General features: G+C 43.8%; 2 protein-coding genes across 4 annotated transcripts in view; one reads left to right on the top strand and one right to left on the bottom strand.

The window, feature by feature from the left end:
* The window catches only part of ecm2 (extracellular matrix protein 2, female organ and adipocyte specific), a 65,258-nt gene extending 64,177 nt beyond the window's left edge, over window positions 1-1,081 (top strand). For all 3 annotated transcript variants that reach the window (XM_070894752.1, XM_070894753.1, XM_070894754.1), the window contains exon 10: window positions 600-1,081. In XM_070894752.1, coding sequence (XP_070750853.1) covers window positions 600-771 — 172 coding nt within the window. In that variant the 3' untranslated portion in view covers window positions 772-1,081. The remainder of the gene's footprint in view (window positions 1-599) is intronic.
* cenpp (centromere protein P) overlaps window positions 1-24,625 on the bottom strand; it is a 418,874-nt gene that overhangs the window by 98,175 nt on the left and 296,074 nt on the right. The window lies entirely within an intron of this gene.

Genomic DNA, 24,625 nt, shown 5'->3' with positions numbered 1-24,625 from the left:
AAAAATAGACTTGTTATTTATCTCATTGTTGTTTGCAGGATCGTATTCTGAACAAAATGGTTGCCATGTTTGCCTGTATAAGAATAGTTATGGTATTTCAAAGTAATTGATATACGCAAAGCAATTTGGGACATTTTGGAGATGTGAATGTGATATTATAGAATTTCAAGTCTTTTCCCCCTGTAAACGAAAACCATAAATGTAGTGAGCTTATTTTAAAGAATCCACATTCATTTATCTTTCCAATCCTTCCTACATGTAATCGCAAACCAGTATCAAAAAATGTATTTGTTGCCAATTTGGCTCGGACTTGCCATATGAATTGTGTTGTGCTATTCTAAGACTCAAATTTCCCCATTACATATTATTAGTAATTCACTCCCAAAAAGGTTGGACCTCTGGAATTTTCTACCTGGATCTCAGAATAGCAAAGTTTGTAATCTCTGTGTTTGTCTTTAGAGATAGTGGAACTAAGCACCAAAAAAAAACCTCTGATCAAAAAATAATTTGATTCCAGATATTGAGTGGGACATCAAACTGTTGACTGAACTAAAGGATTAAAAAAAATCATACACTAATACAAATGGTATTTTTACTAGGAACATTCGACTGGAAGCCATCTGCAATGTGAATGATGAAGAAGACTCAAATATTCGAACTCTTCATCTTGAAAACAATTACATAAATACGCGGAGAATCCCACCAACTGCCTTTTGCTGTATAGAATTGTATTCAAGTGTTGTCTTGACACCACAAAAAGTAAAAAAATAACTCTTCCAGGTGTGGAAATGATTTTTAGCAGTATATATTTTATAACAAAATGTCATGTTTCATTACTAAAATATTATTGTTATCTATGCTGCTTTTAAAACAGTGTCACTGTTTCCACATACTAACAAGTAACTTTTACTAAACCTATAACTAGTTTACAGTTTTTATGTTAATCTTTACCTGTGGATCCATAATAGGCAACAAAGAACAGTTGGATATGTAATAAATATCACTAGTAAGTCCATTATAATTTATTGAATGTTACTCTGGAGTTAAAGAGATGTTGCTCACTCTGCTGTGTATCACCACATCAAACTATTCATTCAATAAATATTTTCAAGTTTTATAACCAGCTAATGTAGAATGTCACTAATCTGAATAAGTCAGGAGAAACCATTTAAATTTTAGTTCAGGATGAATAGTTGCTTTTTAAATAAAGTATCATAGTGTTGGTGGAGTGCAGCAAAACAACAGCTTAAAAGAATATGCTGCACTTCTCAACCTCATGGGCCTGAAATTCCGATCGAGGTCTTCCCGTGGGCAAACGACTGAAAAAGTTAAAAAAGATGCGCACCTACTGGTTCCTACTGTGGCCGCACGAACTTCCGATCCTGAGGCCTTCACTCCTACGCATCGGAGCACGTACATGTTGGGACGTGTGCAGGCCTGGAGCTGGAGTCACGTGGCTCTGGGTAGCCATCAAGGTACAGTATTTTCTCATTCATAATAATGGGAACTCCGTAAGTTGGAGTTCCCATTATTATGAATGAGAACCTCCCCACCCCCCAAACACACAAAACACTAATAAAAAATAGAAAAATACACTACATATTTAAGATTCATAAATTAAAGTTCTTATAAAAAAAAAATATTTTCCCGACTTTTTAAAAAGTTTTTTTAATTATGCCTTAAAATAAACTTACCGTTGTGGGGAGGGTTTTTAACAATAAAATGTGTTCTTATTAACTTTATTTTAAAATGTTTGTGTGTATTTTTAAAACACTTGCGCCTGTAAAAGTAGGTTACACGCATGCTTTTTCAGGCGCAAGATTTTTTGGACATTTGCTGGGCAAGATATGCGTAAATATTGAAAATCTTGCCCTGCAAGTGTCCTCGCTCCCAATATGCGCGAGATCTGTCAAGCCAGAAACTTGACAGATCAGAAAAGCCGGTTTTCAGCGCATGCACATTGCGCGCTGAAAACCGGCTTTTCCGATGCCTTCCTGGGTCCGTAGAAACTTCGTACGGACCCGGGACATCGGAATTTCAGCACCAATATTTAAACAACTCTCCCTGATTTCACTCTGACTTGCGTTGCTGATTTTTTAAATTGGAGAGTTGAAACATGTGAAGAATGAAGCTTATTGTTATATTTGTGGATGATACCAAAATACCAAACTGGGGGCGGGGGGAAGCTGTGGATTCAGAGGAAGCAGCCAAGATGTTACAATATTACAGTTTGCACCTGGGCTGATCAGTGGAAAAAAAAATTTGATACTAAAAAGATACAAGAGGCACATATGGTCCATAGTGGGGTGGAATTTGCCAAGAGGGAAGTTCAAAGAATCCTAAAGATGTTGCCTTGTCACACACTGTCTAAACAGTGTGAGGTGGCATTAAAATAAGCAAATGGGATGCTGGGTTATACTGCCATATCAGTTCAATTCCAATCAAAGGTCATGCTGAAACTTCATAGTGCCCTGCTTAGGCTGCATGTATGGTATATCTTTGTGCTTTGTCGATGGAAAATGGGCTTACATAGCCACAATTTCTGTTGTAAGATATCTGCAAAATGTGAGTAGGATAATATCATCCATGTCCAGATAACTAAGCTATGCAGGCCAGTGGTGTCTGATTGTATTGGGTAAAGAGATATGCACACATATAATCATTATCATCATCATAGACGGTCCCTTGTATCGAGGATGACTTGCTTCCACGACAAAAAAGGATGAATTCACAGGTGTTTCAATGAAGGACCTAATATTTCAGGTCCTGAACTCCATCCTGAAGGGTGGAAGATGCCTGTGCGTGGATTTTTTTAACGTGGGGTGGCCGTTGCACCCCAGCCACCACACGGGCTTGACAGAGCTAGGTCCTGGTCCAGTGGCAAGGATATAATACAGCATATAGTACCGCAATGATAACATAAATGCCATTTTTCTTCAATATGACAATGTTAAAAACTATTCATTCCTTACTAAGTTAACGCGTTCAACATTCTTTGAAAATACTTGCCTCAAACTCCAGGTTTAAATAATAAGATTTTAAAAATGTTTTTACATTAATGTTAAAAACAATATCCAGGAAGCTTCCCAATGGTTCAGTGGATAAATGCACCACCCATTATAGTGCTAGATAGGTTCTAGTTTTAATCCTTGGTCTGTGCTGATGTAGGTGCTCTCAGCTAGAGTGGGAAATAAGGCAGGGTTTTCATTCCTGATTATCCAATGGATCTTCCTGGAAACTGCCAACATACACGAGGCGAGGACAGGATCAATCTTGGCTGTTATGCCTCTCATGATTAAACAGCCAGCTAACTCTAAGCTCACATAGGAAGAATGACCGCTTGGGCAAGGTATCAGAGGAGAGGTATCAGTAGGAGAAATCTTTTTGTTAAGCAGCGACTTGTTATGATCTGGAATGCATTGCCTGAAAGGGTGGTGGAAGCAGATTCAATAATAACTTTCAAAAGGGAATTCGATAAATACTTGAAGGGAGAACATTTGCAGGACTATGGGGGAATGAGCAGGAGAGTGGGACGAATTGGATAGCTCTTTCAAAGAACGGCCACAAGCACAATGGGCGAATGGCCTCATGTGCAGCATCATTCTATGAAGCTATGACTGTTAGCTCCTGTGGAACTGTATCTCAGCATGAGTCAGCACCTTTAGGAGGAAGGCAAGAAAATTAGGAAAAAAAGAAAGCACAAAGTCTTATGCTACAATTAATGTAGGCATTTGATAAAGCCCCACATAAGAGACTGTTAAAAGGTAGATGCCCACAGAATTGAGGGCAAATTATTGACCTAGTTAGGAAATCGGCTGAGTGGCAGGCAGTAGGGATAATGGGTAGGTATTCAAATTGGCAGGAGGTGACTAGTGGTGTCCCACAGGGATCAGTTTTGGGGCCTCAACTGTTCACAGTATTTATTAATGACTTAGATGATGGCATAGAAAGTCATATCTCCAAATTTGCCGATGACACAAAGATCGGTGGAATTGTAGGAAGCGTAGATGGAAGCATAAAATTACAAAGGGATATCGACAGATTAAGTGAATGGGCAAAATTGTCGCAAATGGATTTCAATGCAGGCAAAGGTGAGGTCATCCACTTTGGACCTAAAAAGGATAGAACAGGGTACTTTCTAAATGGTGAAAGGCTAAAACAGTGGCGGTCCAGAGATTTGAGGGTCATAGGGGATCATTAAAATATCATGAACTGTACAGAAAATAATCAAAAAGGCAAATGGGATGCTGGCCTTTATATCTAGAGGACTGGAGTACAAGGGGATAAAAGTTAAGCTGCAGCTATACAAAACCCTGGTTAGATCACACCTGGAGTACTTTGAGCAGTTCTGGACACCATTTTTGACATCATTGGCAGCATTTTTAAATGGCGGGATGAGGATCCTACATCGCAGGTTACATTGATTGCAAAGGTTGCGCACATCATGCTGTGTGAAGCTCCGAGTTGCAAATGGCACTTTTATCTGCCATTACAGTGCCCTTACAAGGTGAGTGAGAAAATTTAATGGGGGCATTATTAGTTCGCCAGTGTATCATGCTCCATGCTTTTGTCAGGCAGCATCATGCTAGAAGAAGGGCTCTTGGCCATGTTGGCCCACGGATGAGGAAAGGTCGAAGACGTCTGAGGAGGAGGGTTTACTCCCCATGGGTTTACACACACCAATACTCATTCCTCCAGCTCTCTGAGGAGCAGTGTGTGAGAAGGCTGTGCTTCCCACAGGCAGACCGATGCATGGACTGTTCAGGAGGCAGCCTTCAATACTCCCCTCAATAGGTATCCAAATTCAATTTGGTGTGCTGCATCTTGCACAACTTGATCATTATGAGGGGCCAGGTATTGCAAGTGAGGATTGCAGGCCCACCTCAGGAGGAGGAGGACGACGAAGAGGAGCCTGGCGAGGCCCCAATTGGATAGCCACATCATCCACGGGGGAGGCAGCGTGGAGATCCTGCCGGACCAAGAGTCGCACGTCACCACTAAATGGAGGAAACTGAAGAATGGAGCTAATACTGGACATGCTATGTGCCCCCATCAAGGCACATCTCTGGTGAACATTGGAATGATGCACAAGACACCAATGGCAAATGATAAATCATAAATGTTACTGCAACAAAGTCACAAAACTCCCCCACCAGAATAAAACTATACAATATTCAGTGTTATGTTGCAAGGCACTAAACAACAACAAAACTTTTTTAATGCTACAATTTCGGCTCGGGCGCACAATGTCTGTTGTGTAACACCTGATTTAATGCCGCCCATCATAGATCCTAACTTTTTGCCGAATTTCCCAATCGAGTGCGCAAACTTTTTTCAGGCGGTATCTATACTGCCCAGCCGTGATTAACGGCCTAAAATCAGAAAGCCTAAAATCCAGACCAAAGGGTGGTAGGAGTTTGGAACTCTGTTCTGCAAATGGCAATTGATGCTAGATCAATTGTTAATTTTAAATTGGAGATTGATAGCTTTCTGTTAACCATAAGTATTAGGGATATCATCATCATCATAGGTAGTCCTTTGGAATCGAGGAAGACTTGCTTCCACTCTAAAAATGAGTCCTTAAGTGGCTGAACAGTCCAATACGAGAGCCACAGTCCGTGTCACAGGTGGGACAGATAGTCTTTGTGAGAAAGGGTGGGTGGGACTGGTTTGCCGTACGCTCGTTCCGCTGCCTGCGCTTGATTTCTGCATGCTCTCGGCGATGGGCCAAAGGTGGATATGTAGATCAGCCATGATCACATTGAATGGCGGAGCAGGCTCGAGGGGCCGAATGGCCTACTCCTGTTCCTATGTTCTTATCCTATGTTCCTATGTCAATGTTCCTGGGTGCGGAAGCGAAAAAGTTCCCCATTAATGGTTGGAAAATCAAGGAATATACCTGCACAATTGTCTGATATGAGCTCTTGGTGGGCAAGGCTCTGTGCCAGGAGCACAGAATTTACTCTATAATTTACAAATAAAGTACAAAAGAACCCTCATGTCCTAATTTTAAAGAAACACTTTGTAAGTAATAGATATGTGCATTGCCTGAAACAATTATATGCAAATCGTGTTCCAAAATACATTTATAGGTAAAACAAAATGCTTCTTTTACCTTATTGTATTACTGCAAACATATGGTACAGTAATGATAAAATCAATCCCATATATTGCTTTCTGAAGTATTTTACATAAAACCCTAACAATGGTTTCATTTCATAAACATTGTGTTATTTTTATTTGTGAGCTTATTTTACATTGTGATTAGATACAATCTTGAGGGGAAACCTACAACGCGTAATGCAAAATTTGATTCTGTTTGAAACAACTGTATGCTTTCCATATGTATTAATAAAACTATGTAGCAATGACAATAAATGTAGAAAATACTGTAGTCTAACATTAGATGACATCAAACTGAGCAAACAAGATAATCTTATTGCTTTAAAAACCCTTTATTTGTAGTGCTCAGGTAGAAAATCAAGTGAAATTATAACCAAAAGATGAAGAAGTCATTACATTCAACCACCATAATCAGGTCAGTTGGATAATTTATGCTGGGGTATCAGAGGGCTTCAAGCATTGCTTTACAGGTCTTCTGCTTTCACCTAACAGCTCTCCTTCCTTTTGCAGTTACCAGCATCAAGCAGCATCCTGTTACAGTAATTGCGAGACGAGCAGTTAGGCAAAAGACAGAAGTTCTTTAAAGCGATACTTGAAACCTCAATGAGCTCTTATAAAGTTGGATTATGATGCATCATATTGTGAAGCCTTGGGCCATCAGAGAGATGAGGCCAAATCAGTGGGTGGCATTTATGCACAAAGATGTGCAACTTACCAAAAATCATTCTAAATGCTTTTCTGTTGGCTTAAGTTTGTTGTCAATCATAGACAAAAGGTTCCTCAGATCTAGTACCAACAATGAAAATATTCAATGTACTCCAACAGCTATCCTACTGAGCTAGCATCTGACTCAACGGGCCAATTTGCATGGAGACTGGGTAAGGTGGCAGAATGAATTGCACAGATAGAAGGTCTTAATGAACTAGTTTGAGGGGAGGAAGGGAACTCTGAGATACATGGACTTGTTACTGGTAGAATGGCTGGTATGGGGGCTATTGATGCTGAATTGCTAAAAGCCAATCTCGACAAGGGGATTGGAGTTTAACGATTCCACCTCACAGTTAACCCATTGTTCAAGCTGGTTGGTAGAGGGCTCTAGATCTCTAGGTGAGTCTGCCAGCAACACATCATCTGCAAAATAGAGTTCTACAATATTTTCAGAAATGCCTGGAACAGATGGAATGGATGGTCATTCCATATAATGCAATTCACTATATCACTGAAGAAGACATCAAATAGGATGGTTGACATTGAACATCCCTGCCTCACTTCTCTTTTGCATGAGATAGGTTCAGTGAGTCTCTTATTTGCCATTACACAGATCTTGGAGTTGAAGCTCAAGTCCCAGTTATTATCCGAGATTTGACCTTGTATGCTCATAACTTTCAACTTCTTCATAAAATCCGCATGAGACACAAGGTTGAAAGAATTCTCAAAATCTGTAAGAGCAGTGTATGTGGAGTTCCCCTGAGCTTTATTATGTTCTCCAATCTTGTACAAAGCTACAACCTATCCTAGATTCATTCCTCAGGAGAGCAAAATCTTACTTGTTGCTTTGGGATTGCTACACTGTCTTCCAGAGCATCTGATACATGTATCAACTTGAACAACATTAACAGCTGCTAGCCAAGAGCAAGATTCCTTGGTAGTTTTAAAGCTCACTGGTAGTTTTAAAGCTCACAAAAATCCTCCATGTTCTTCTGTAAAGTGTAAAATTTGTACATTAAAGATGATGTATTCTGCACTTCTTTACTTCACATTTGATAGATTTGTAAAAATATAAGAAAGGAAAAACAAAGTGACATTTGGATTTTCAACAGACCAACACTTCCCCAAAATTTACCTGAATAGTCACTCTCTTGTATAGGAATAGGAGTTGCCCATTCAGCCCCTCGAGCCTGTTCCGCCATTCAGGTAGGCCTTTGCACCAGATCCCTTTGAACTCTTAGGTAACAAAAATCTAGCGATCTCAGTCTTGGACTTGAAAATTTCAGTTGACCCAGCATCCACAGCCTTTTGGGGGACAGAGTTCCATATTTCCTATACCCTTTGTGTGACTTTTTATAGTCATCCGAGAAGACAGATGGACAGATCGGGCCTCGGTTTAACTTCTCATCTGAACAATGGGACTCCCTCAGTTCACAATGGCAGTCTTCCACCCCCTCAGTCAATACTGGTATTCTCCCCTTCACTAATCCTCCTCAGTTGCTGCTGGCGTTCCCTTCCTTGACCCACTTCAAAGTCTCAGTCCCAGCTTCCCTCTCCACTTCCATTGCACCCTTCGTTCTCCTTCTTTACCATCTATTTCAAGGGGGAGGGATTCAAATTCCTGGGACATTGGAACCGGTTCTGGGGGAGGTGGGATCAGTACAAACTGGACATTCTGCAACTGGGCAGGACCGGAACCGATGTCCTAAGCAGAGTGTTTGCTAGTGCTGTTGGGGAGGGTTTAAACTAAAATGGCAGGGGGATGGGAATCTATGCAGTGAGGCAGAGAGAAGTAAAACGGGGGCAGAAGCAAAAGGTAGGAAGGAAAAAAAGCAAGAGTGGAGGGCAGAGAAATCAAGGGCAAAAATCAAAAAGGGTCAAATTACAACATAATTCTAAAAGGACAAAGAGTGTTAAAAAAGCAAGCCTGAAGGCTCTGAGTCTCAATGCGAGGAGCATTTGTAATAAGGTGGATGAATTGACTGCGCAGATAGCTGTTAATGGATATGATGTAATTGGGATTACGGAGACATGGCTCCAAGGTAACCAAGGCTGGAAACTCAACATCCAGGGGTATTCAATATTCAGGAAAGACAGACAGGAAGGAAAAGGAGATGGGGTGGCGTTACTGGTTAAAGAGGAGATTAACGCAATAGTAAGGAAGGACATTAGCGTGGATGATGTGGAATCTATACGGGTAGAGCTGCAAAACACCAAAGGGCAGAAAACGTTAGTGGGAGTTGTGTACAGATCACCAAACAGTAGTAGGGAGGTTGGGATGGCATCAAACAGGAAATTAGGGACGCGTGCAATAAAGGTACAGCAGTTATCATGGGTGACTTTAATCTACATATTGATTGGGCTAATCAAACTGGTAGCAATACTGTGGAGGTGGATTTCCTGGAGTGTATAAGGGATGGTTTTCTAGACCAATATGTCGAGGAACCAACTAGAGAGCAGGCCATCCTAGACTGCGTCTTGTGTAATAAGAGAGGATTAATTAGTAATCTGGTCGTGCGTGGCCCCTTCGGGAAGAGTGACCATAATATGGTAGAATTCTTCATTAAGATGGAGAGTGACACTGTTAATTCAGAGACTAGGGTCCTGAACTTAGAAAGAAAGGAAACTTCGACAGTATGAGATGTGAATTGGCTAGGATAGACTGGAGAATGATACTTAAAGGGTGACGATGGATAGGCAATGGCAGACATTTAAAGATCACATGGATGAACTACAGCAATTGTACATCCCTGTGTGGCGTAAAAATAAAAAAGGGAAGGTGGCTCAACTGTGGCTAACAAGGGAAATTATGGAAAGTGTTAAATCCAAGGAAGAGGCATATAAATTGGCCAGAAAAAGCAACAAACCTGAGGACTGGGAGAAATTTAAAATTCACCAGAGGAGGTCTAAGGGTTTAATTAGGAGGAAAATAGAGTATGCGAGTAAGCTTGCAGGGAACATAAAAACTGACTGCAAAAGCTTCAAGAGATATGTGAAGAGAAAAAGATTAGTGAAGACTAATGTAGGTCCCTTGCAGTCAGAATCAGGGGAATTCATAAGGGGGAACAAGGAAATGGCAGACCAATTGAACAAATACTTTGGTTCTGTCTTCACTAAGGAAGACACGAATAATCTCCCGAAAATACTCGGGGACCGAAGGTCTAGCGAGAAGGGGGAACTGAGGGAAATCCTTAGTAGTCATGAAATGGTGTGAGGAAAATTGAAGGGACTGAAGGCTGATAAATCCCCAGGGCCTGATAGTCTGCATCCCAGAGTACTTAAGAAAGTGGCCCTAGAAATAATAGATGCATTGGTAGTCATTTTCCAACATTCCATGGACTCTGGTTCAGTTCCTATGGATTGAAGGGTAGCTAATGTAACCCCACTTTTTAAAAAAGGAGGGAGAGAGAAAACAGGGAATTATAGACTGGTTAGCCTGACATCGGTGGTGGGGAAAATGGTGGAATCAATTATTAAAGATGTAATAGCAGCGCATTTGGAAAGCAGTGACAGAATCGGTCCAAGTCAGCATGGATTTATGAAAGGGAAATCATGCTCGACAAATGTTTGAGTTTTTTGAGGATGTAACTAGTAGAGTGGATAAGGGAGAACCAGTGAATGTGGTGTATTTGGACTTTCAAAAGGCTTTTGACAAGGTCCCACACAAGCGATTAGTGTGCAAAATTAAGGCACATGGTATTGGTGGTAATGTATTGACGTGGATAGAGAACTGGTTGGCAGCAAAGAGTGGGAATAAACGGGTCCTTTTCAGAATGGCAGGCAGTGACTAGTGGGGTGCCGCAGGGTTCAGTGCTGGGACCCCAGCTATTTACAATATGCATTAATGATTTAAACGGAGGATGCAGATGACACTAAGCTGGGGGGCAGTGCGAGCTGCGAGGAGGATGCTAGGAGGCTGCAGGGGTCTTGGACAGGTTAGGTGAATGGGCAAATGCATGGCAGATGCAGTATAATGTGGATAAGTGTGAGGTTATCCACTTTGTTGGCAAAAACACAAAGGCAGAATATTATCTGAATGGTGGCAGATTAGTAAAAGGGGAGGTGCAACGAGACCTGGGTGTCATGGTACATCAGTCATTGAAGGTAAGCATGCAGGTACAGCAGGCAGTAAAGAAAGCAAATGGCATGCTGGCCTTTATAGTGAGGGGATTTGAGTATAAGAGCACGGAGGTCTTACTGCAGTTGTACAGGGCCTTGGTGAGACCACACCTTGAGTATTGTGTGCAGTTTTTATCTCCTAATCTGAGGAAGGACATTCTTGCTATTGAGGGAGTGCAGCGAAGGTTCACCAGACTGATTCCCGGGATGGCAGGACTGACATATGAAGAAAGACTGGATCAACTAGACTTATATTCACTGGAATTTAGAAGAATGATCATATTGAATGGTGGTGCAGGCTCGAAGGGCCGAATGATCTACTCCTGCACCTACTTTCTATGTTTCTATGTTTCCCCCTTTCCCTCTCCCCTTCATTGCCATTCATTTCTCCCTTCATTTTCCTGCTCATTAGCATTGGTTTCACCCCAACTTCTCTCTCAGCATAAAGCTTCTCCTGCCCGAGTGCTGCTGCTAATAGATTGGATGCCGACTGGCGCATGCCGAGGCAGGAACTCTGCTCCCACGAGAATTCCCAACTGCCGTCTGCAGTGGCCAGGAAACCTTCCATTTGCAGCAGGACTCTTGTCAGCATTTTCTGACTGGGCTCCTATAATGCAGGCTGCCAGTCCGAAACACTGACAATTGGTATGCATGATCAAACAGGAATTTTACTTTACATTAATGTAAGAGCAAAACTTTTTTCCGCAGTTGGTGTATACAAGGTACTGAATCAATCAAAGCAAACAGGAAGTTAAAAATATTCAAATTCCTCAAAGCCAATGTGATACGATGTGTTGCTGGATCAGGAACAATAGCCCCAAACTTTCCACGACAGGCAAAAGTAAGATTGTACTGGGTCATGGTGCAGAAATACCTGTTCCAATAGCTCATGGATAGGCCATACTGAATTTTGAGATAAGAATCCCACCTCCTAATCTGAACAGGCCACTGGCACAGGAAAAATGTGGTCCAGACAGCTTAGCTGCAGCAAACTTGGCTGGGAACTGCAAATTTCCAGTGGTGTAGCATCTCTTAAAAACTGCAGTTAGCCATAAAAGGGGGGAGTTAGTGGAGCAGAAAAATGGACAAACTGTTCCCAATGGCACAGCGGAGACACGTAGACAACGTGACTTCCTTTTGTGCTGCAGAGCTGGAGATGCTGCTGCAGGAGGTGCCGCAAAGGAGGACGGCCTCTCGTAAAAACGCAGATGTTAGCTGCACGGAGGCAGGTCACCACAGTCACCCAGGTCCCTGGTACCTGACTGCAAATGATGAAAATATTTTTTATCAGAAAGAAGGCAATGGTAAGTGTTGCTCCTCACATTTGCAAGCATTTCTTGAAGGCCTTCCGAGAGGTACCATTTCAAGTATTGTGGACAACAATTCTTTCAATATGCACAACATACAGGAGGAGCTATTCCTGATCCAGATGTTATCTGTAGGTCATTATGCACCACTTTATGGTAACCTATCTTGGGAAATGGAGGCGATGAAGACAGCTCTCCTCTGACATGGTCAGGCACGTGTAGTGGGATCTATTATATATGGTCCTGGGCTAGTGATGGGTGTGGAAAAAAACACCACGTGGAGTTGTTGAAGCTTGGTTTATTGGCCCCTCATGAATGCCTTTCTCTCCTCTCATTTTGCAACATGTTTGCAACCTCTTTGCATAGCGCAATTTGAGTGGCAACAACAAAGAATAATGAAAAAAGTAGTATCGGGGGAAAAAACACAAAAATACAAAACAAAATGGAAGGGAGCCGAGAAAAACCAACTAATGCAATGGGGCAAAATGCAGCAAGAGGGAAATAATACTTTACCTGGAACAGAAACTCCCAATTGGTTTTAAGAGACCAGGTCCCAGGACACCCTTGCACCCAATTCCTCGCAGTGAGACTTGTACAGTGGGCGGAGCCAGACCCAAAGAGGAGACATTTGGGATCATTAATTAAGTGATTTCCATATCGTAGTGGATATGGGGAAGTACAACCTCAGTTTTACCCTAAAATTGCCTGTTGGAAAATCGGATTCTCCACAAATTGGTCAGGCAAGGTCAGATGCCTGAGATTCCAACCTGCATCTGCTGCTTGAGACCCTGTGCTGCCGGAACAGCCCTGCAAAAATGGGAACTAATAAGCGAAGTGACAATTTATTTGCCTGCAGCTGTGCGTTACTCCTTCTAGCCAGTTCCTGTATACCAATAAGCTGCTCAGGTAGATATGGCCCTTACGGCAGGATTGACATATGAGGAGAAACTGGATCAACTGGGCTTGTATCCACTGGAGTTTAGAAGAATGAAAGGGGATCTCATAGAAACATATAAAATTCTGACGGGATTGGACAGGTTAGAGGCAGGAAGAACGTTCCCATTACTGGAGAGTTCTAGAATCAGGGGTCACAGTCTAAGAATAAGGGGTAAGCCATTTAGGACCGAGATGAGGAGAAACTTCTTCACTCAGAGAGTGGTTAACCTGTGGAATTCTCTACCGCAGAAAGTTCTTGAGGCCAGTTCGTTAGATATATTCAAAAGGGAGTTAGATGTGGCCCTTACAGCTAAAGGGATCAAGGGATATGGAGAGAAAGCAGGAAAGGGGTACTGAGGTTGAATGATCAGCCATGATCTTATTGAATGGTGGTGCAGGCTCGAAGGGCCGAATGGCCTGCTCCTGCACCTAATTTCTATGTTTCTATGTTTCTATTCCCAACTAAATCAACAAAATCAAAAAGCTAAATAAAAATTGAACAACAAGGGCAGGTTTCAAAGTTCAAGGTTTTAAGTTTTACAATATCTTGCAGCCTTCTAACACACTCGTAAGTATGTTTTCTTATGTTTGCAGAAAGGCACATTGAAAATTTTGAGATATTTATAATTTGATATTATCAGTGACATGGAAAACAGTGTATGAAAATTGAAGAGTTGGAGAAAGGTATGCCCAGTCCATTAAAAGTATTATATGGAAATGGGGACAAGGTTGCAGACTGCCGTGATTGAGTAATGCACCAAATAGGAGATTCAATCCTTCAATCTGATCGCTTTGTAGATTTTACCTCATTTTTCATAACATACTAAGTTGAATTATAAAAACAAGGATTCATTTCAGCATAAAGCAATACACCAATCAAGTTCCTAACCCACAAACATATCATCAGTCATCATAGATATTTTTTAATTCATGAGAATGTAAGGCAGCTGCTCTGTGCATAATTCCTTACAAATAATTTCCTTCCAAATAAAAGCTGCACTTTTAAATATGTTGCTGTGATGATTATTCTGTTTCCGACAGCTGAATCAGCAATGAACTAAAAACATTGAGAAATTATCAAATAATTTTTTATATTTTTGCCAATTGTATTACATAAACACAGCAGTCAGTTTTAGTCCCAAAATATTTTCCAGAATTGAATTGCTTACAGTTTCAAAGACTAACCATGGTCTGTTCTTAAGAGCTGCAATAATTATACATCAAAACTGTGATGGATTATCACAGACTCTGCAATAACAAAGTTGCTACGGTATATGCACAATTACAGTGAGCATTATTATTCAGCCATTGAGTTCCCTGTACCATTCCTCAAATAAAATGAGATTAAATCAACAACTTCAAAAACATAACATTTTCAGCACAGACTAAGAAAATATTGAGGTACTTGATGAGAAATATTAAACATTCTGTACAACCACATGCTATGTAACACTGCCTTCAAGAGTCTGGAGGCGACGAAGGCATGGATAAGTGTTTCAGCGGCAAATGGGCTGCAGAAGAGGCGAAGATAGGTAATGTTACGGAGGTGGAAGTAGGAAGTCTTTGTGAGAGGGTCTGGGTCAGAAGCTCATGGTTGAATAGGACGCAGAGATTGTGAACAGTTTGGTTCAGCCTGAGCAAGTGGTTGGAGACAGGGATGGAGTCATTGGCATGGATATGGAGTTTGTGGTGGGGAGGTCAAAGACAATGGCTTTGGCTGTTCTAATGTTTAACTGGCATGGGCACCAGGAATACATATTGGATAGTCAGCAGTTTAGTGGGGATAGGTCAAGGGATTAGGACGTTTGCATCGTTGACAAGATGAGATCACACAGATCACGAGGGAGATGGGGTAGAAACTAGAGGAGAGATGGGGGTTCTCATGTGTATGAGAAGAGCAGAGAGGAGGAGGGGGCTTGGTGGACAAGGAGAAGCAGCAGAGGCAGATAAAAAAAAATGGTCCCCATATTAGTGACAAAGGCGTTCAGGAGCTCCTTGCACTTTTTGGAGATGAGGGTGTAGAGAGTGAGGACAGGGCTTTAACAAGATGGTTGGTAACAGAGAAAAGAAACTGGGGATTATCTTTGCTCTCTTGGATGATTGTAGAGTAAGGGCAGTTTTTGCAGAGGAGAGTGAGGCTCAGTCGAGCTTGATATAGTCCAACCAGATCTGGGAATGGATGGCCAAGCCAGCTATGTGCAGATACGTATAAATCTGTACCGCTTTGACTTAAGGAAGCCAAGTTGGAGGCCATACCAAGGGAATGAGCAGGATGGGAGACAGTACAGATTTTTGGGGGGACAAGGGTATCAAAGGTGGAGGTAAGAGAATGGTTAGGCAAATCAATGGCTGCAGAGATATCGTGGCAAATGAAGAGCCAAAGACTAGGCAGTGTGGGGTTTTGAAAGTGCAATTGTAAATGACTTGGGGAACAAATTTTGCTTGGGCAGATGCAAAACGAAGTTGGGTTAGGGGGATGTGGGTGGCGAAAGATACAAGGAAATGGTCGGAGATTGCCTTGTGAGTGATCGATACGATGGGAGTAATGAGGCCACCGGTGTTGGCGAGATTGAGGAGGTGGCTGGCAATATGGGTAGGTGAGTTTATATGAAGGGAGAGGTGCGAGGATTTTCAAAAAAAAGTGGGTGGATTGGAACACTTCCAACAATGTAGCACACTCTCAGTAGTGCACTGAAGCGTCAGCCTAGATTACAGACTGAATTCCCGGAGTAAAGTTTGAATCCACAACCTTGTGTCATGGATGAGAGTGTCGCCAACTGAGCTAACGTCTGAGAGGAGTACAGTCAGATGAGGAAGGCTTACCTCGAGTCTTCGTGGGAAAATGGAAACAATTTAAAAAGTGAGCGTTCGATTTCCCATCGTAATTTTTTTTGCAAAGATATTCCATGAATATCCAGGAAATACATCATATATTTGACAAATTGAATTTGCTGAAACTTTAATCAATGAATTTAATGTGAAAAGTAAATTCTAATTGGAGCCTTAATGGGGCTAACTTTCTATTATACTTACAGCCTGATTTTCTGGAAAATTGGGTGGGATGGCCCACCTGACCAAAGTAGAAAACTACCCCCAATATCTCTACATCACGTATTAGCCTTTTCAGGCTAATATAAAGCACAACATGGTCCTTTGCACCTTCATCCATATTAAAAAAATATGTTTCTTGATATTCTTAATGCTGGGATCTCTGGATTGTACTGTGGTCTTAAGGGAACCTCCATGAACCTTGGAGCTCTTGAAGAAGCACGGGCTCTTTTATGGGTTTCTATTCCACCCCCCTCACCTCTCACCTCCACCCGCCATACTTTTTACAGCACCTTTTTAATACTGTGTTGTTTTTCTCACTTTTTTTCCACTTAATGCAGCTCGGTTGTGTTCCTGTGGTTTTGTGTGTGAAGACCTTGGAAGATTTGAGTGTATCAAGGCTTTCAACTGTATGGGCCCAAGTTTCCACATGATTTGCGCCTGATTTTTAGGAGCAACTGGTGGAGAACGGACTATCTTAGAAATCGCAATTCTCCACATTTTTTTTCCTGCAGTTCTAGTCAGGTAGAACAGTTTCACTTTGGAACAGAATTTTTTCTTCAAAAGGGGGCGTGTCCGGCCACTGACGCCTGATTTGAAAGTTTCCACAGTGAAAACGTACTCCAAACTAACTTAGAATGGAGCCAGTGAAGATTTTTGTAGAACTGAAAAAACCTGTTCTACACATTAAAAAATCAGGCGCAGGTTACAAATTAGGCGCCCAGAACGAGGTGGGGGGGGAAGGGAAGTCATTAAATTTGACAATAAATCCTTATTTATACTTATACAAATATTATACAAATAAATCCAACCTGAATAAACATTTATAAGCAAAGAAAAGATTAAATAAACCATCTTCCTACCTGTGTGAAAGTGCTTCAGCCAGGGAGAATGCTGCAGCAAGCCTCACAAAACGGGGCAGCTGTTCCCGAACGCGGGGGGGGGGGGGGGGGGTGGGGGAAGGAAGCCGTTCCAGACGGCGGGCGGGCGGGAGGGAACCGACGGACCGACTGAACGCAGGGGGGGAAGGAAGCCGTTCCAGACGGCGGGCGGGAGGGAACCGAGCGACCGAACGCAAGGGGGGGGGGGGGGGGGGAGCCGTTCCAGACGGCGAGCGAGCGAGCGGGCGGGAGGGACTCAACCGACCGACCGAACGCAGCAGGGGGGGGGAGGGAGGAAGCCGTTCCAGACGGCGGGAGGGAGGGAGGGAAGGAGACAGAAGGCTGCAGGAAGCCTCAGAAATTGAGGAGCCATTTCCCGATGGCAAAAGGGGGAGGTCGTCAGGAAACGGCTGCCGCAACTTTCTGAGGCTTCCTGCAGCCTTCTCAGTGCTGATGTGCTGATGGGAATGTGCTTTTATTAAAAAATGTTCAAAAACTAAACAGCTACAAAGAGCTACAAAAATGGCCGAGTGCCAATGTTTCCTTCACACTGCGCGTGCGCGAACGCTCCAACGCGCACGCGCAGCGTTGCCGGCAGGAAAAAAACTAATTTAAATAGTACCCACCCCCTCCCACTTACAAAATCGGCGCGAGTGTAGGCTCCGCCCCCCTGGGCGCCGCGCCAAACAGACAAGGAGCTGCAGGGCGCTCCAGAATCGCGAGTTTTTTTTCCGGCGCCAGCTCGGAGGGGCGCCCGTTTTCTTTCGTGTGGAAACTTGGGCCCTATGTGTCGGGTAGAATTTGTACCCTGCTGAAGCAAAGATACGCACGCATGAGATGCAAGAAAAGAGCTGGTAATTTGTAATGTGGCTTGGTATGAGCGAGCAGTAAATGTGGATCATGTTAACAGGTAACATTTCATAGCATGCAATTTTGGGTTGTCTGCTTAGTACTGTTGAGTAGTCTCACCATGCTAAATTTTTTAAACTGTGACATCCGTCACTTACACACAGACTCCATTCTGTGCCTTCAGGTTGGCCTTGCCTTCCCCTGCTTCTCATTTTATCCCTCATACAGGCTTGGCAAAGGATACGTACTCATCAGGGCAGCAGCAGCCAAGTCCATGGCACCATGGGTGGCTATGCTGCACAGGAGGGCAGGAAAAAGAGTGGGAGAGCTATAGTGGTAGGGGATTCTATTGTAAGGGAAATAGACAGACGTTTCTGCGGCTGCAATCGAGATTCCAGGATGGTATGTTGCCTCCCTGATGCATGGGTCAAGGCTCGGAGCGGTTGCAGGACATTTTGGAGCGGGAGGGTGAACAGCCAGTTGTCGTCGTGCATATCAGTAACAACGATATAGGTAAAAAAACGGCATGAGGTCCTACAAGATGAATTTAGGGAGCGAGGAGCTAAATTAAAAAGTAGGACCTCAAAGGTAGTAATTTCAGGATTGCTACCAGTGCCACATGCTAGTCAGAGTAGGAATCGCAGGATAGCACAGATGAATACGTAGCTTGAGGAGTGGTGCAGAAGGGAGGGATTCAAATTCCTGGGACATTGGAGGTGGGACCAGTACAAACCAGATGGTCTGCACCTGGGCAGGACCGGAATCAATGTCCTAGGGGGAGTGTTTGCTAGTGCTGTTGGGGAGGGGTTAAACTAATATGGCAGGGGGATGGGAATCTATGCAGGGAGACAGAGGGAAGTAGAATGGGGACAGAAGCAAAAGATAGAAAGAAGAAAAATAAAGTGGAGGGCAGAGAAACCCAAGGGAAAAATCAAAAAGGGTCACATTACAGCAAAATTCCAAAAGGGCAAAGTGTGTTAAAAAGACAAGCCTGAAGGCTCTGTGCCTCAATGCAAGGAGTAATCGTAATAAGGTGGACGAATTAACTGCACAGGCAGCAATAAATGAATATAATATAATTGACATCACGAAGACATGGCTCCAGGATGACCAAGGCTGGGAACTCAACATCCAGGGGTATTCAACATTCAGGAAGGATAGACAGCTTACTGGTAACATAAAAACTGACTGCAAAAGCTTCTACAGATATGTGAAGAGAAAAAGATTAGTGAAGACAAACGTAGGTCCCTTGTAGTCAGATTCAGGTGAATTTATAATGGGGAACAAAGAAATGGCAGACCAGTTGAACAAATACTTTGGCTCTGTCTTCACGAAGGAAGACACAAATAACCTTCTGGAAATACTAGGGGACCGAGGGTCTAGTGAGAAGGAGGAACTGACGGATATTCTTATTAGACGGGAAATTGATGGGATTGAAGGCCGATAAATCCCCGGGGCCTGATAGCCTGCATCCCAGAGTACATAAGGAAGTGACCATAGAAATAGTGGATGCATTGGTGATCATTTTCCAACAGTCTATCGACTCTGGATCAGTTCCTATGGACTGAAGGGTAGCTAATGTAACACCACTTTTTAAAAAAGGTGGGGGAGAGAAAATGGGTAAAAGGTTAGCCTGACATTAGTGTGGAAAATGTTGTAATCAATTATTAAAGATGAAATTGCAGCGCATTTGGAAAGCAGTGACAGGATCGGTCCAAGTCAGCATGGAATTATGAAAGGGAAATCATGCTTGACAAATCTTCTAGAATTTTTTGAGGAAGTAACTAGTAGAGTGGACAAGGGAGAACAAGTGGATGTGGTGTATTTGGATTTTCAAAAGGCTTTTGTGAAGGTCCCACACAAGAGATTGGTGTGCAAAATCAAAGTACGTGGTATTGGGGGTAATGTACTGACATGGATAGAGAACTGGTTGGCAGACAGGAAGCAAAGAGTCGGGATAAACGGGTCCTTTTCAGAATGGCGGGCAGTGACGAGTGGGGTGCCGCAGGGCTCGGTGCTGGGAACCCAGCACTTTACAATATACATTAATGATTTAGATCAAGGAATTGAGTGTAATATCTCCAAGTTTGTAGATGACACTAACCTGGGTGGCAGTGTGAGCTATGAGGAGGATGCTAAGAGGCTGCAGGGTGAGTTGGACAGGTTAGATGAGTGGGCAAATGCATGGCAGATGCAGTATAATGTGGATAAATGTGAGGTTATCCACTTTGGGGGCAAAAACACGAAGGCAGAATATTATCTGAATGGCGGCAGATTAGGAAAAGGGGAGGTGCAACGAGACCTGGGTGTCTTGGTTCATTAGTCATTGAAAGTTGGCATGCAGGTACAGCAGGCGGTGAAGGCGGCAAATGGTATGTTGGCCTTCACAGCTAGCGGATTTGAGTATAGGAACAGGGAGGACTTACTGCAGCTGTACAGGGCCTTGGTGAGGCCTCACCTGGAATATTGTGTTCAGTTTTGGACTCCTAATCTGAGGAAGGACATTCTTGCTATTGAGGGAGTGCAGCGAAGGTTTACCAGACTGATTCCCGGGATGGCTGGACTGACATAAGAGGAAAGACTGGATCGACAGGGCCTTTATACACTGGAGTTGAGAAGGATGAGAGGGGATCTTATAGAAACATATAAGATTCTGATGGGACTGGACAGGTTAGATGTGGGAAGAATGTTCCCGATGTTGGGGAAGTCCAGAACCAGGGGACACAGACTAAGGATAAGGGGTAGGCCATTTAGGACCGAGATGAAGAGAAACTTCTTCACCAGAGAGTTGTTAACCTGTGGAATTCCCGACTACAGAGAGTTGTTGATGCCAGTTCATTGGATATATTCAAGAGGGAGTTAGATATGGCCCTTACGGCTAAAGGGATCAAGGGGTATGGAGAGAAAGCAGGAAAGGGGTACTGAGGGAATGATCAGCCATGATCTTATTGAATGGTGGTACAGGTTCGAAGGGCCGAATGGCCTACTCCTGCACCTATTTTCTATGTTTCTATGTACACCATATGTCTAAATCCATTCTGAGCCTTCATAACAGCTGGAAAAATATTTGCCTCCATGTATAGTTGTATTAACTATTTGCATTCCTTTGAATTTGAGCTGCAATCTTGCAGAACTTTCTGGCCCTCCTTTCAGCGAGCTCCCAGCCTCAGGAGCTCGCACAAAATCAAAATTCCCTGACTCCTGAAAACAGTGGGAGACTGGACTTTGATGAATAGAGAAAATGTTGTATTCACAGACTTCAAATGCCAGGTCCTCTGTGCTGGGACCAGAACAAAAACATCTGCTCTTTAGGAACTCTGCATGCTGTGTTTTCTAATACTCACCAAGACACATTTGCTACAATATATATATTTCACAGTCGTGTCATCTACACTGATGCACATTTCAATGCAAACCAAGAGTGCTACTAGGCAAATTGAGACAAATTAGTCATATTCAAAGTTCAAACAATACGAGTTTGATCATTTGCACATTTGAGGGGGAGGGAGAAAGAAAGGAATGAGGTCAAAGCACTTTGGGAAGCTTTTGGTTGACTCAAAAGAAGTTACCATCTAGAACTTGCAACCAGGTTCTAGGGCAATGAATGATGTTTGGCATGGGAAAATATTAAAGAAGGAAACAAAAGTATTCTTAGATTTAGTTTCTCAAGAAACGAAGCAGAAGGAAAAATCCATCCAACTGGTACTCATACATGGCAACTATAAAACACAACAATCATCATCACAGGCAGTTTCTCGAAATCGAGGAAGACTTGCTTCCACTCTAAAAGTGAGTTCTTAGATGACTGAACGGTCCAATATGGGAATTACTGTCTCTGTTACAGGTGCGACAGACAGTCGTTGAAGAAAAGGGTGGGTGGGATTGGTTTGCCGCACGCTCCTTCCACTGCCTGCGCTTGTTTTCTGCATGCTCTCGGCGACAAGACTCGAGGTGCTCAGTGCCCTATCGGATGCACTTCCTCCATTTAGGGCGGTCTTTGTCCAGGGATTCCCAGGTGTCGGTGGGGATGTTGCATTTTATCAAAGAGGCTTTGAGGGTGTCCTTGAAATGCTGGGCTCGTTTGCCGTGTAGGAGTTCTGAGTAGAGTGCTTGCTTTGGGAGTCTTGTGTCAGGCATGCAAACAATGTGGCCCGCCCAACAGAGCTGGTCGAGTGTGGTCAGTCCTTCGATGATGGGGATGTTGGCCTGATCAAAGACGCTAATGTTGGTGCGTCTGTCCTCCCAGAGGATTTGCAGGATCTTGCGGAGACATTGTTGGTGGCATTTCTCCAGCGATTTGAGGTGTCTACTGTCTATGGTCCACGTCTCTGAGCCATACAGGAGGGCGGGTATCACAACAGCCCTGTAGACCATGAGCTTGTGGCTGATTTGAAAGCCTGATCTTCGAGCACTCTTTTCCTCAGGTGGCCGAATGCTGCCCTGGCCCACTGGAGGCGGTGTTGAACCTCGTTGTCGAAGTCCGCCCTTGCTGATAATAGGCTCCCGCGGTTTGGAAAGTGGTCCACGTTGTCCAGGGCCGTGTTGTGGATCTTGATGACTGGGGGGCAGTGCTGTGTGGCGGGGTCAGGTTGGTGGAACACCTTTGTCTTACGGATGTTTAGTGTAAGGCCCATGCTTTCGTGCGTCTCAGTGAAGATGCTGACTATGATTTGGAGTTCAATCTCTGAATGTGCGAAGACGCAAGCGTCGTCCGCGTACTGTAGTTCGACGAAAGAGGTTGGGACGGTCTTGGATCCGGCCTGGAGACGAAGAAGGTTGAACAGGTTCCCACTGGTTCTGTAGTTTAGTTCCACTCCAGTGGGGAGCTTGTTGATTGTGAGGTGGAGCATTGCAGCGAGGAAGATCGAGAAGAGGGTTGGCGCGATGACGCAGCCCTGCTTGATCCCAGTCTGGATGTGGATTGGGTCTGTGATCGATCCGTTGGTCAGGATCACGGCTTGCATGTCGTCATGGAGCAGGCGGAGGATGGTGACAAACTTTTGGGGGCAGCCGAAAAGGAAGAGGACGTTCCATCGTCCCTCGCGGTTGACAGTGTCAAAAGCTTTTGTAAGGTCAAAGAAAGCCATGTACAAGGGTTGGTGTTGTTCCATGCATTTTAATTGCAGCTGTCGCGCCGTAAAAATCATGTCCGTTGTACCCCGTAGTGGACAAAATCCGCACTGTGACTTCAGGAGTTCCTCAGCCAGAGAGAAGACGGTTGAGGAGGATTCTAGCGACAACTTTTCCAGTCGCTGATAACAGGGAGATTCCTCTGAAGTTGCCGCAGTTGGACGTGTCCCCTTTTTTAAAAAGATGGTCACGATTACTGCATCTCTGAGATCTCCCGACATGCTCTCCTCCTTCCAGATGAGAGAGATGAGGTCATGCATTTATGCCAATAGTGCTTCTCCGCCATACTTTAGTGCCTCAGCGGGGATTCCATCCACTCCCATTGCCTTGCTGTTCTTGAGCTGGCGGCGGATGGCCTTTTCTACCTCGTGCAGGGTTTTGCTGAGATGGTGGCGGGTAGCATGCTGCGGGATGGAATCGAGGACACTCGAGTCTCAGTTAAGGAGATCTTCAAAGTGCTCCTTCCAGCGGGTCCTGACTGCCTCGTTGTCCTTGATGAGTGTCTCCAGAAAGACTGGATCAACTGGGCTTGTATTCACTGGAGTTCAGAAGAATGAGAGGGGACCTCATAGAAACGTTTAAAATTCTGATGGGTTTAGACAGGTTAGATGCAGGAAGAATGTTCCCAATGTTGGGGAAGTCCAGAACCAGGGGTCACAGCCTAAGGATAAGGGGTAAGCCATTTAGGACTGAGATGAGGAGAAACTTCTTCACCCAGAGAGTGGTGAACCTGTGGAATTCTCTACCACAGAAAGTTGTTGAGGCCAATTCACTAAATATATTCAAAAAGGAGTTAGATGTAGTCCTTACTACTAGGGGGATCAAGGGGTATGGCGAGAAAGCAGGAATGGGGTACTGAAGTTGCATGTTCAGCCATGAACTCATTGAATGGCGGTGCAGGCTAGAAGGGCCGAATGGCCTACTCCTGCACCTATTTTCTATGTTTCTATGTTTCCATGTTCTTGGTCAGCAGTGGGGTGAGGCCTTGGGTGCTTGGGCCACAGGTGGCCTTGACAGCAGTGAAGAATCCTCGCAGATCATGGCTATCGGCCAGCTGCTGAATCTCCTGTGCTTTCTCCACCCACCATCTATTGTTTATGTCGTGGGTTTTTTGTTGGATCTCGGCCGTAAACAATCTGTAAAGCTGCTTTGCTGCTCCTGTGTTGGGTTGTCGTTTTTGGTTCAGAAATGTCCTGCGCTGGTAATTTATTAGCTCTTGGATCTCCTGGTCATTCTCATCAAACCAGTCCTGATGTTTCTTGGTTGAGTGACCGAGTGTCTCTTCGCAGGCACTGGTTATGGTGGTCTGGAGGGCAGACCAAGCGCTGTGGACATTCTGTGTCTTGGGGTCATCAAGGGTCACCAGGTTAGCAGTGAGGTGTTGGCTGTCGAGGACTCTCTGAGCTGGGTCTTTGAGTGCCCTGGCATTGACTTTTTTGCAGCACTGCTTCTGCTGCCGTCGCCGCTTTGGGGCTATGTTGATGTTGATGATGGAACAGATTAGGTGGTGGTCCGTCCAGCAGT

The sequence above is a fragment of the Pristiophorus japonicus genome, chromosome 12, assembly GCF_044704955.1.
Source record: "Pristiophorus japonicus isolate sPriJap1 chromosome 12, sPriJap1.hap1, whole genome shotgun sequence".
Lineage (NCBI taxonomy): Eukaryota > Metazoa > Chordata > Chondrichthyes > Pristiophoridae > Pristiophorus > Pristiophorus japonicus.
The sequence above is the reverse complement of the archived record's forward strand: the minus strand, read 5'-3'. Positions and strand labels throughout refer to the sequence as shown.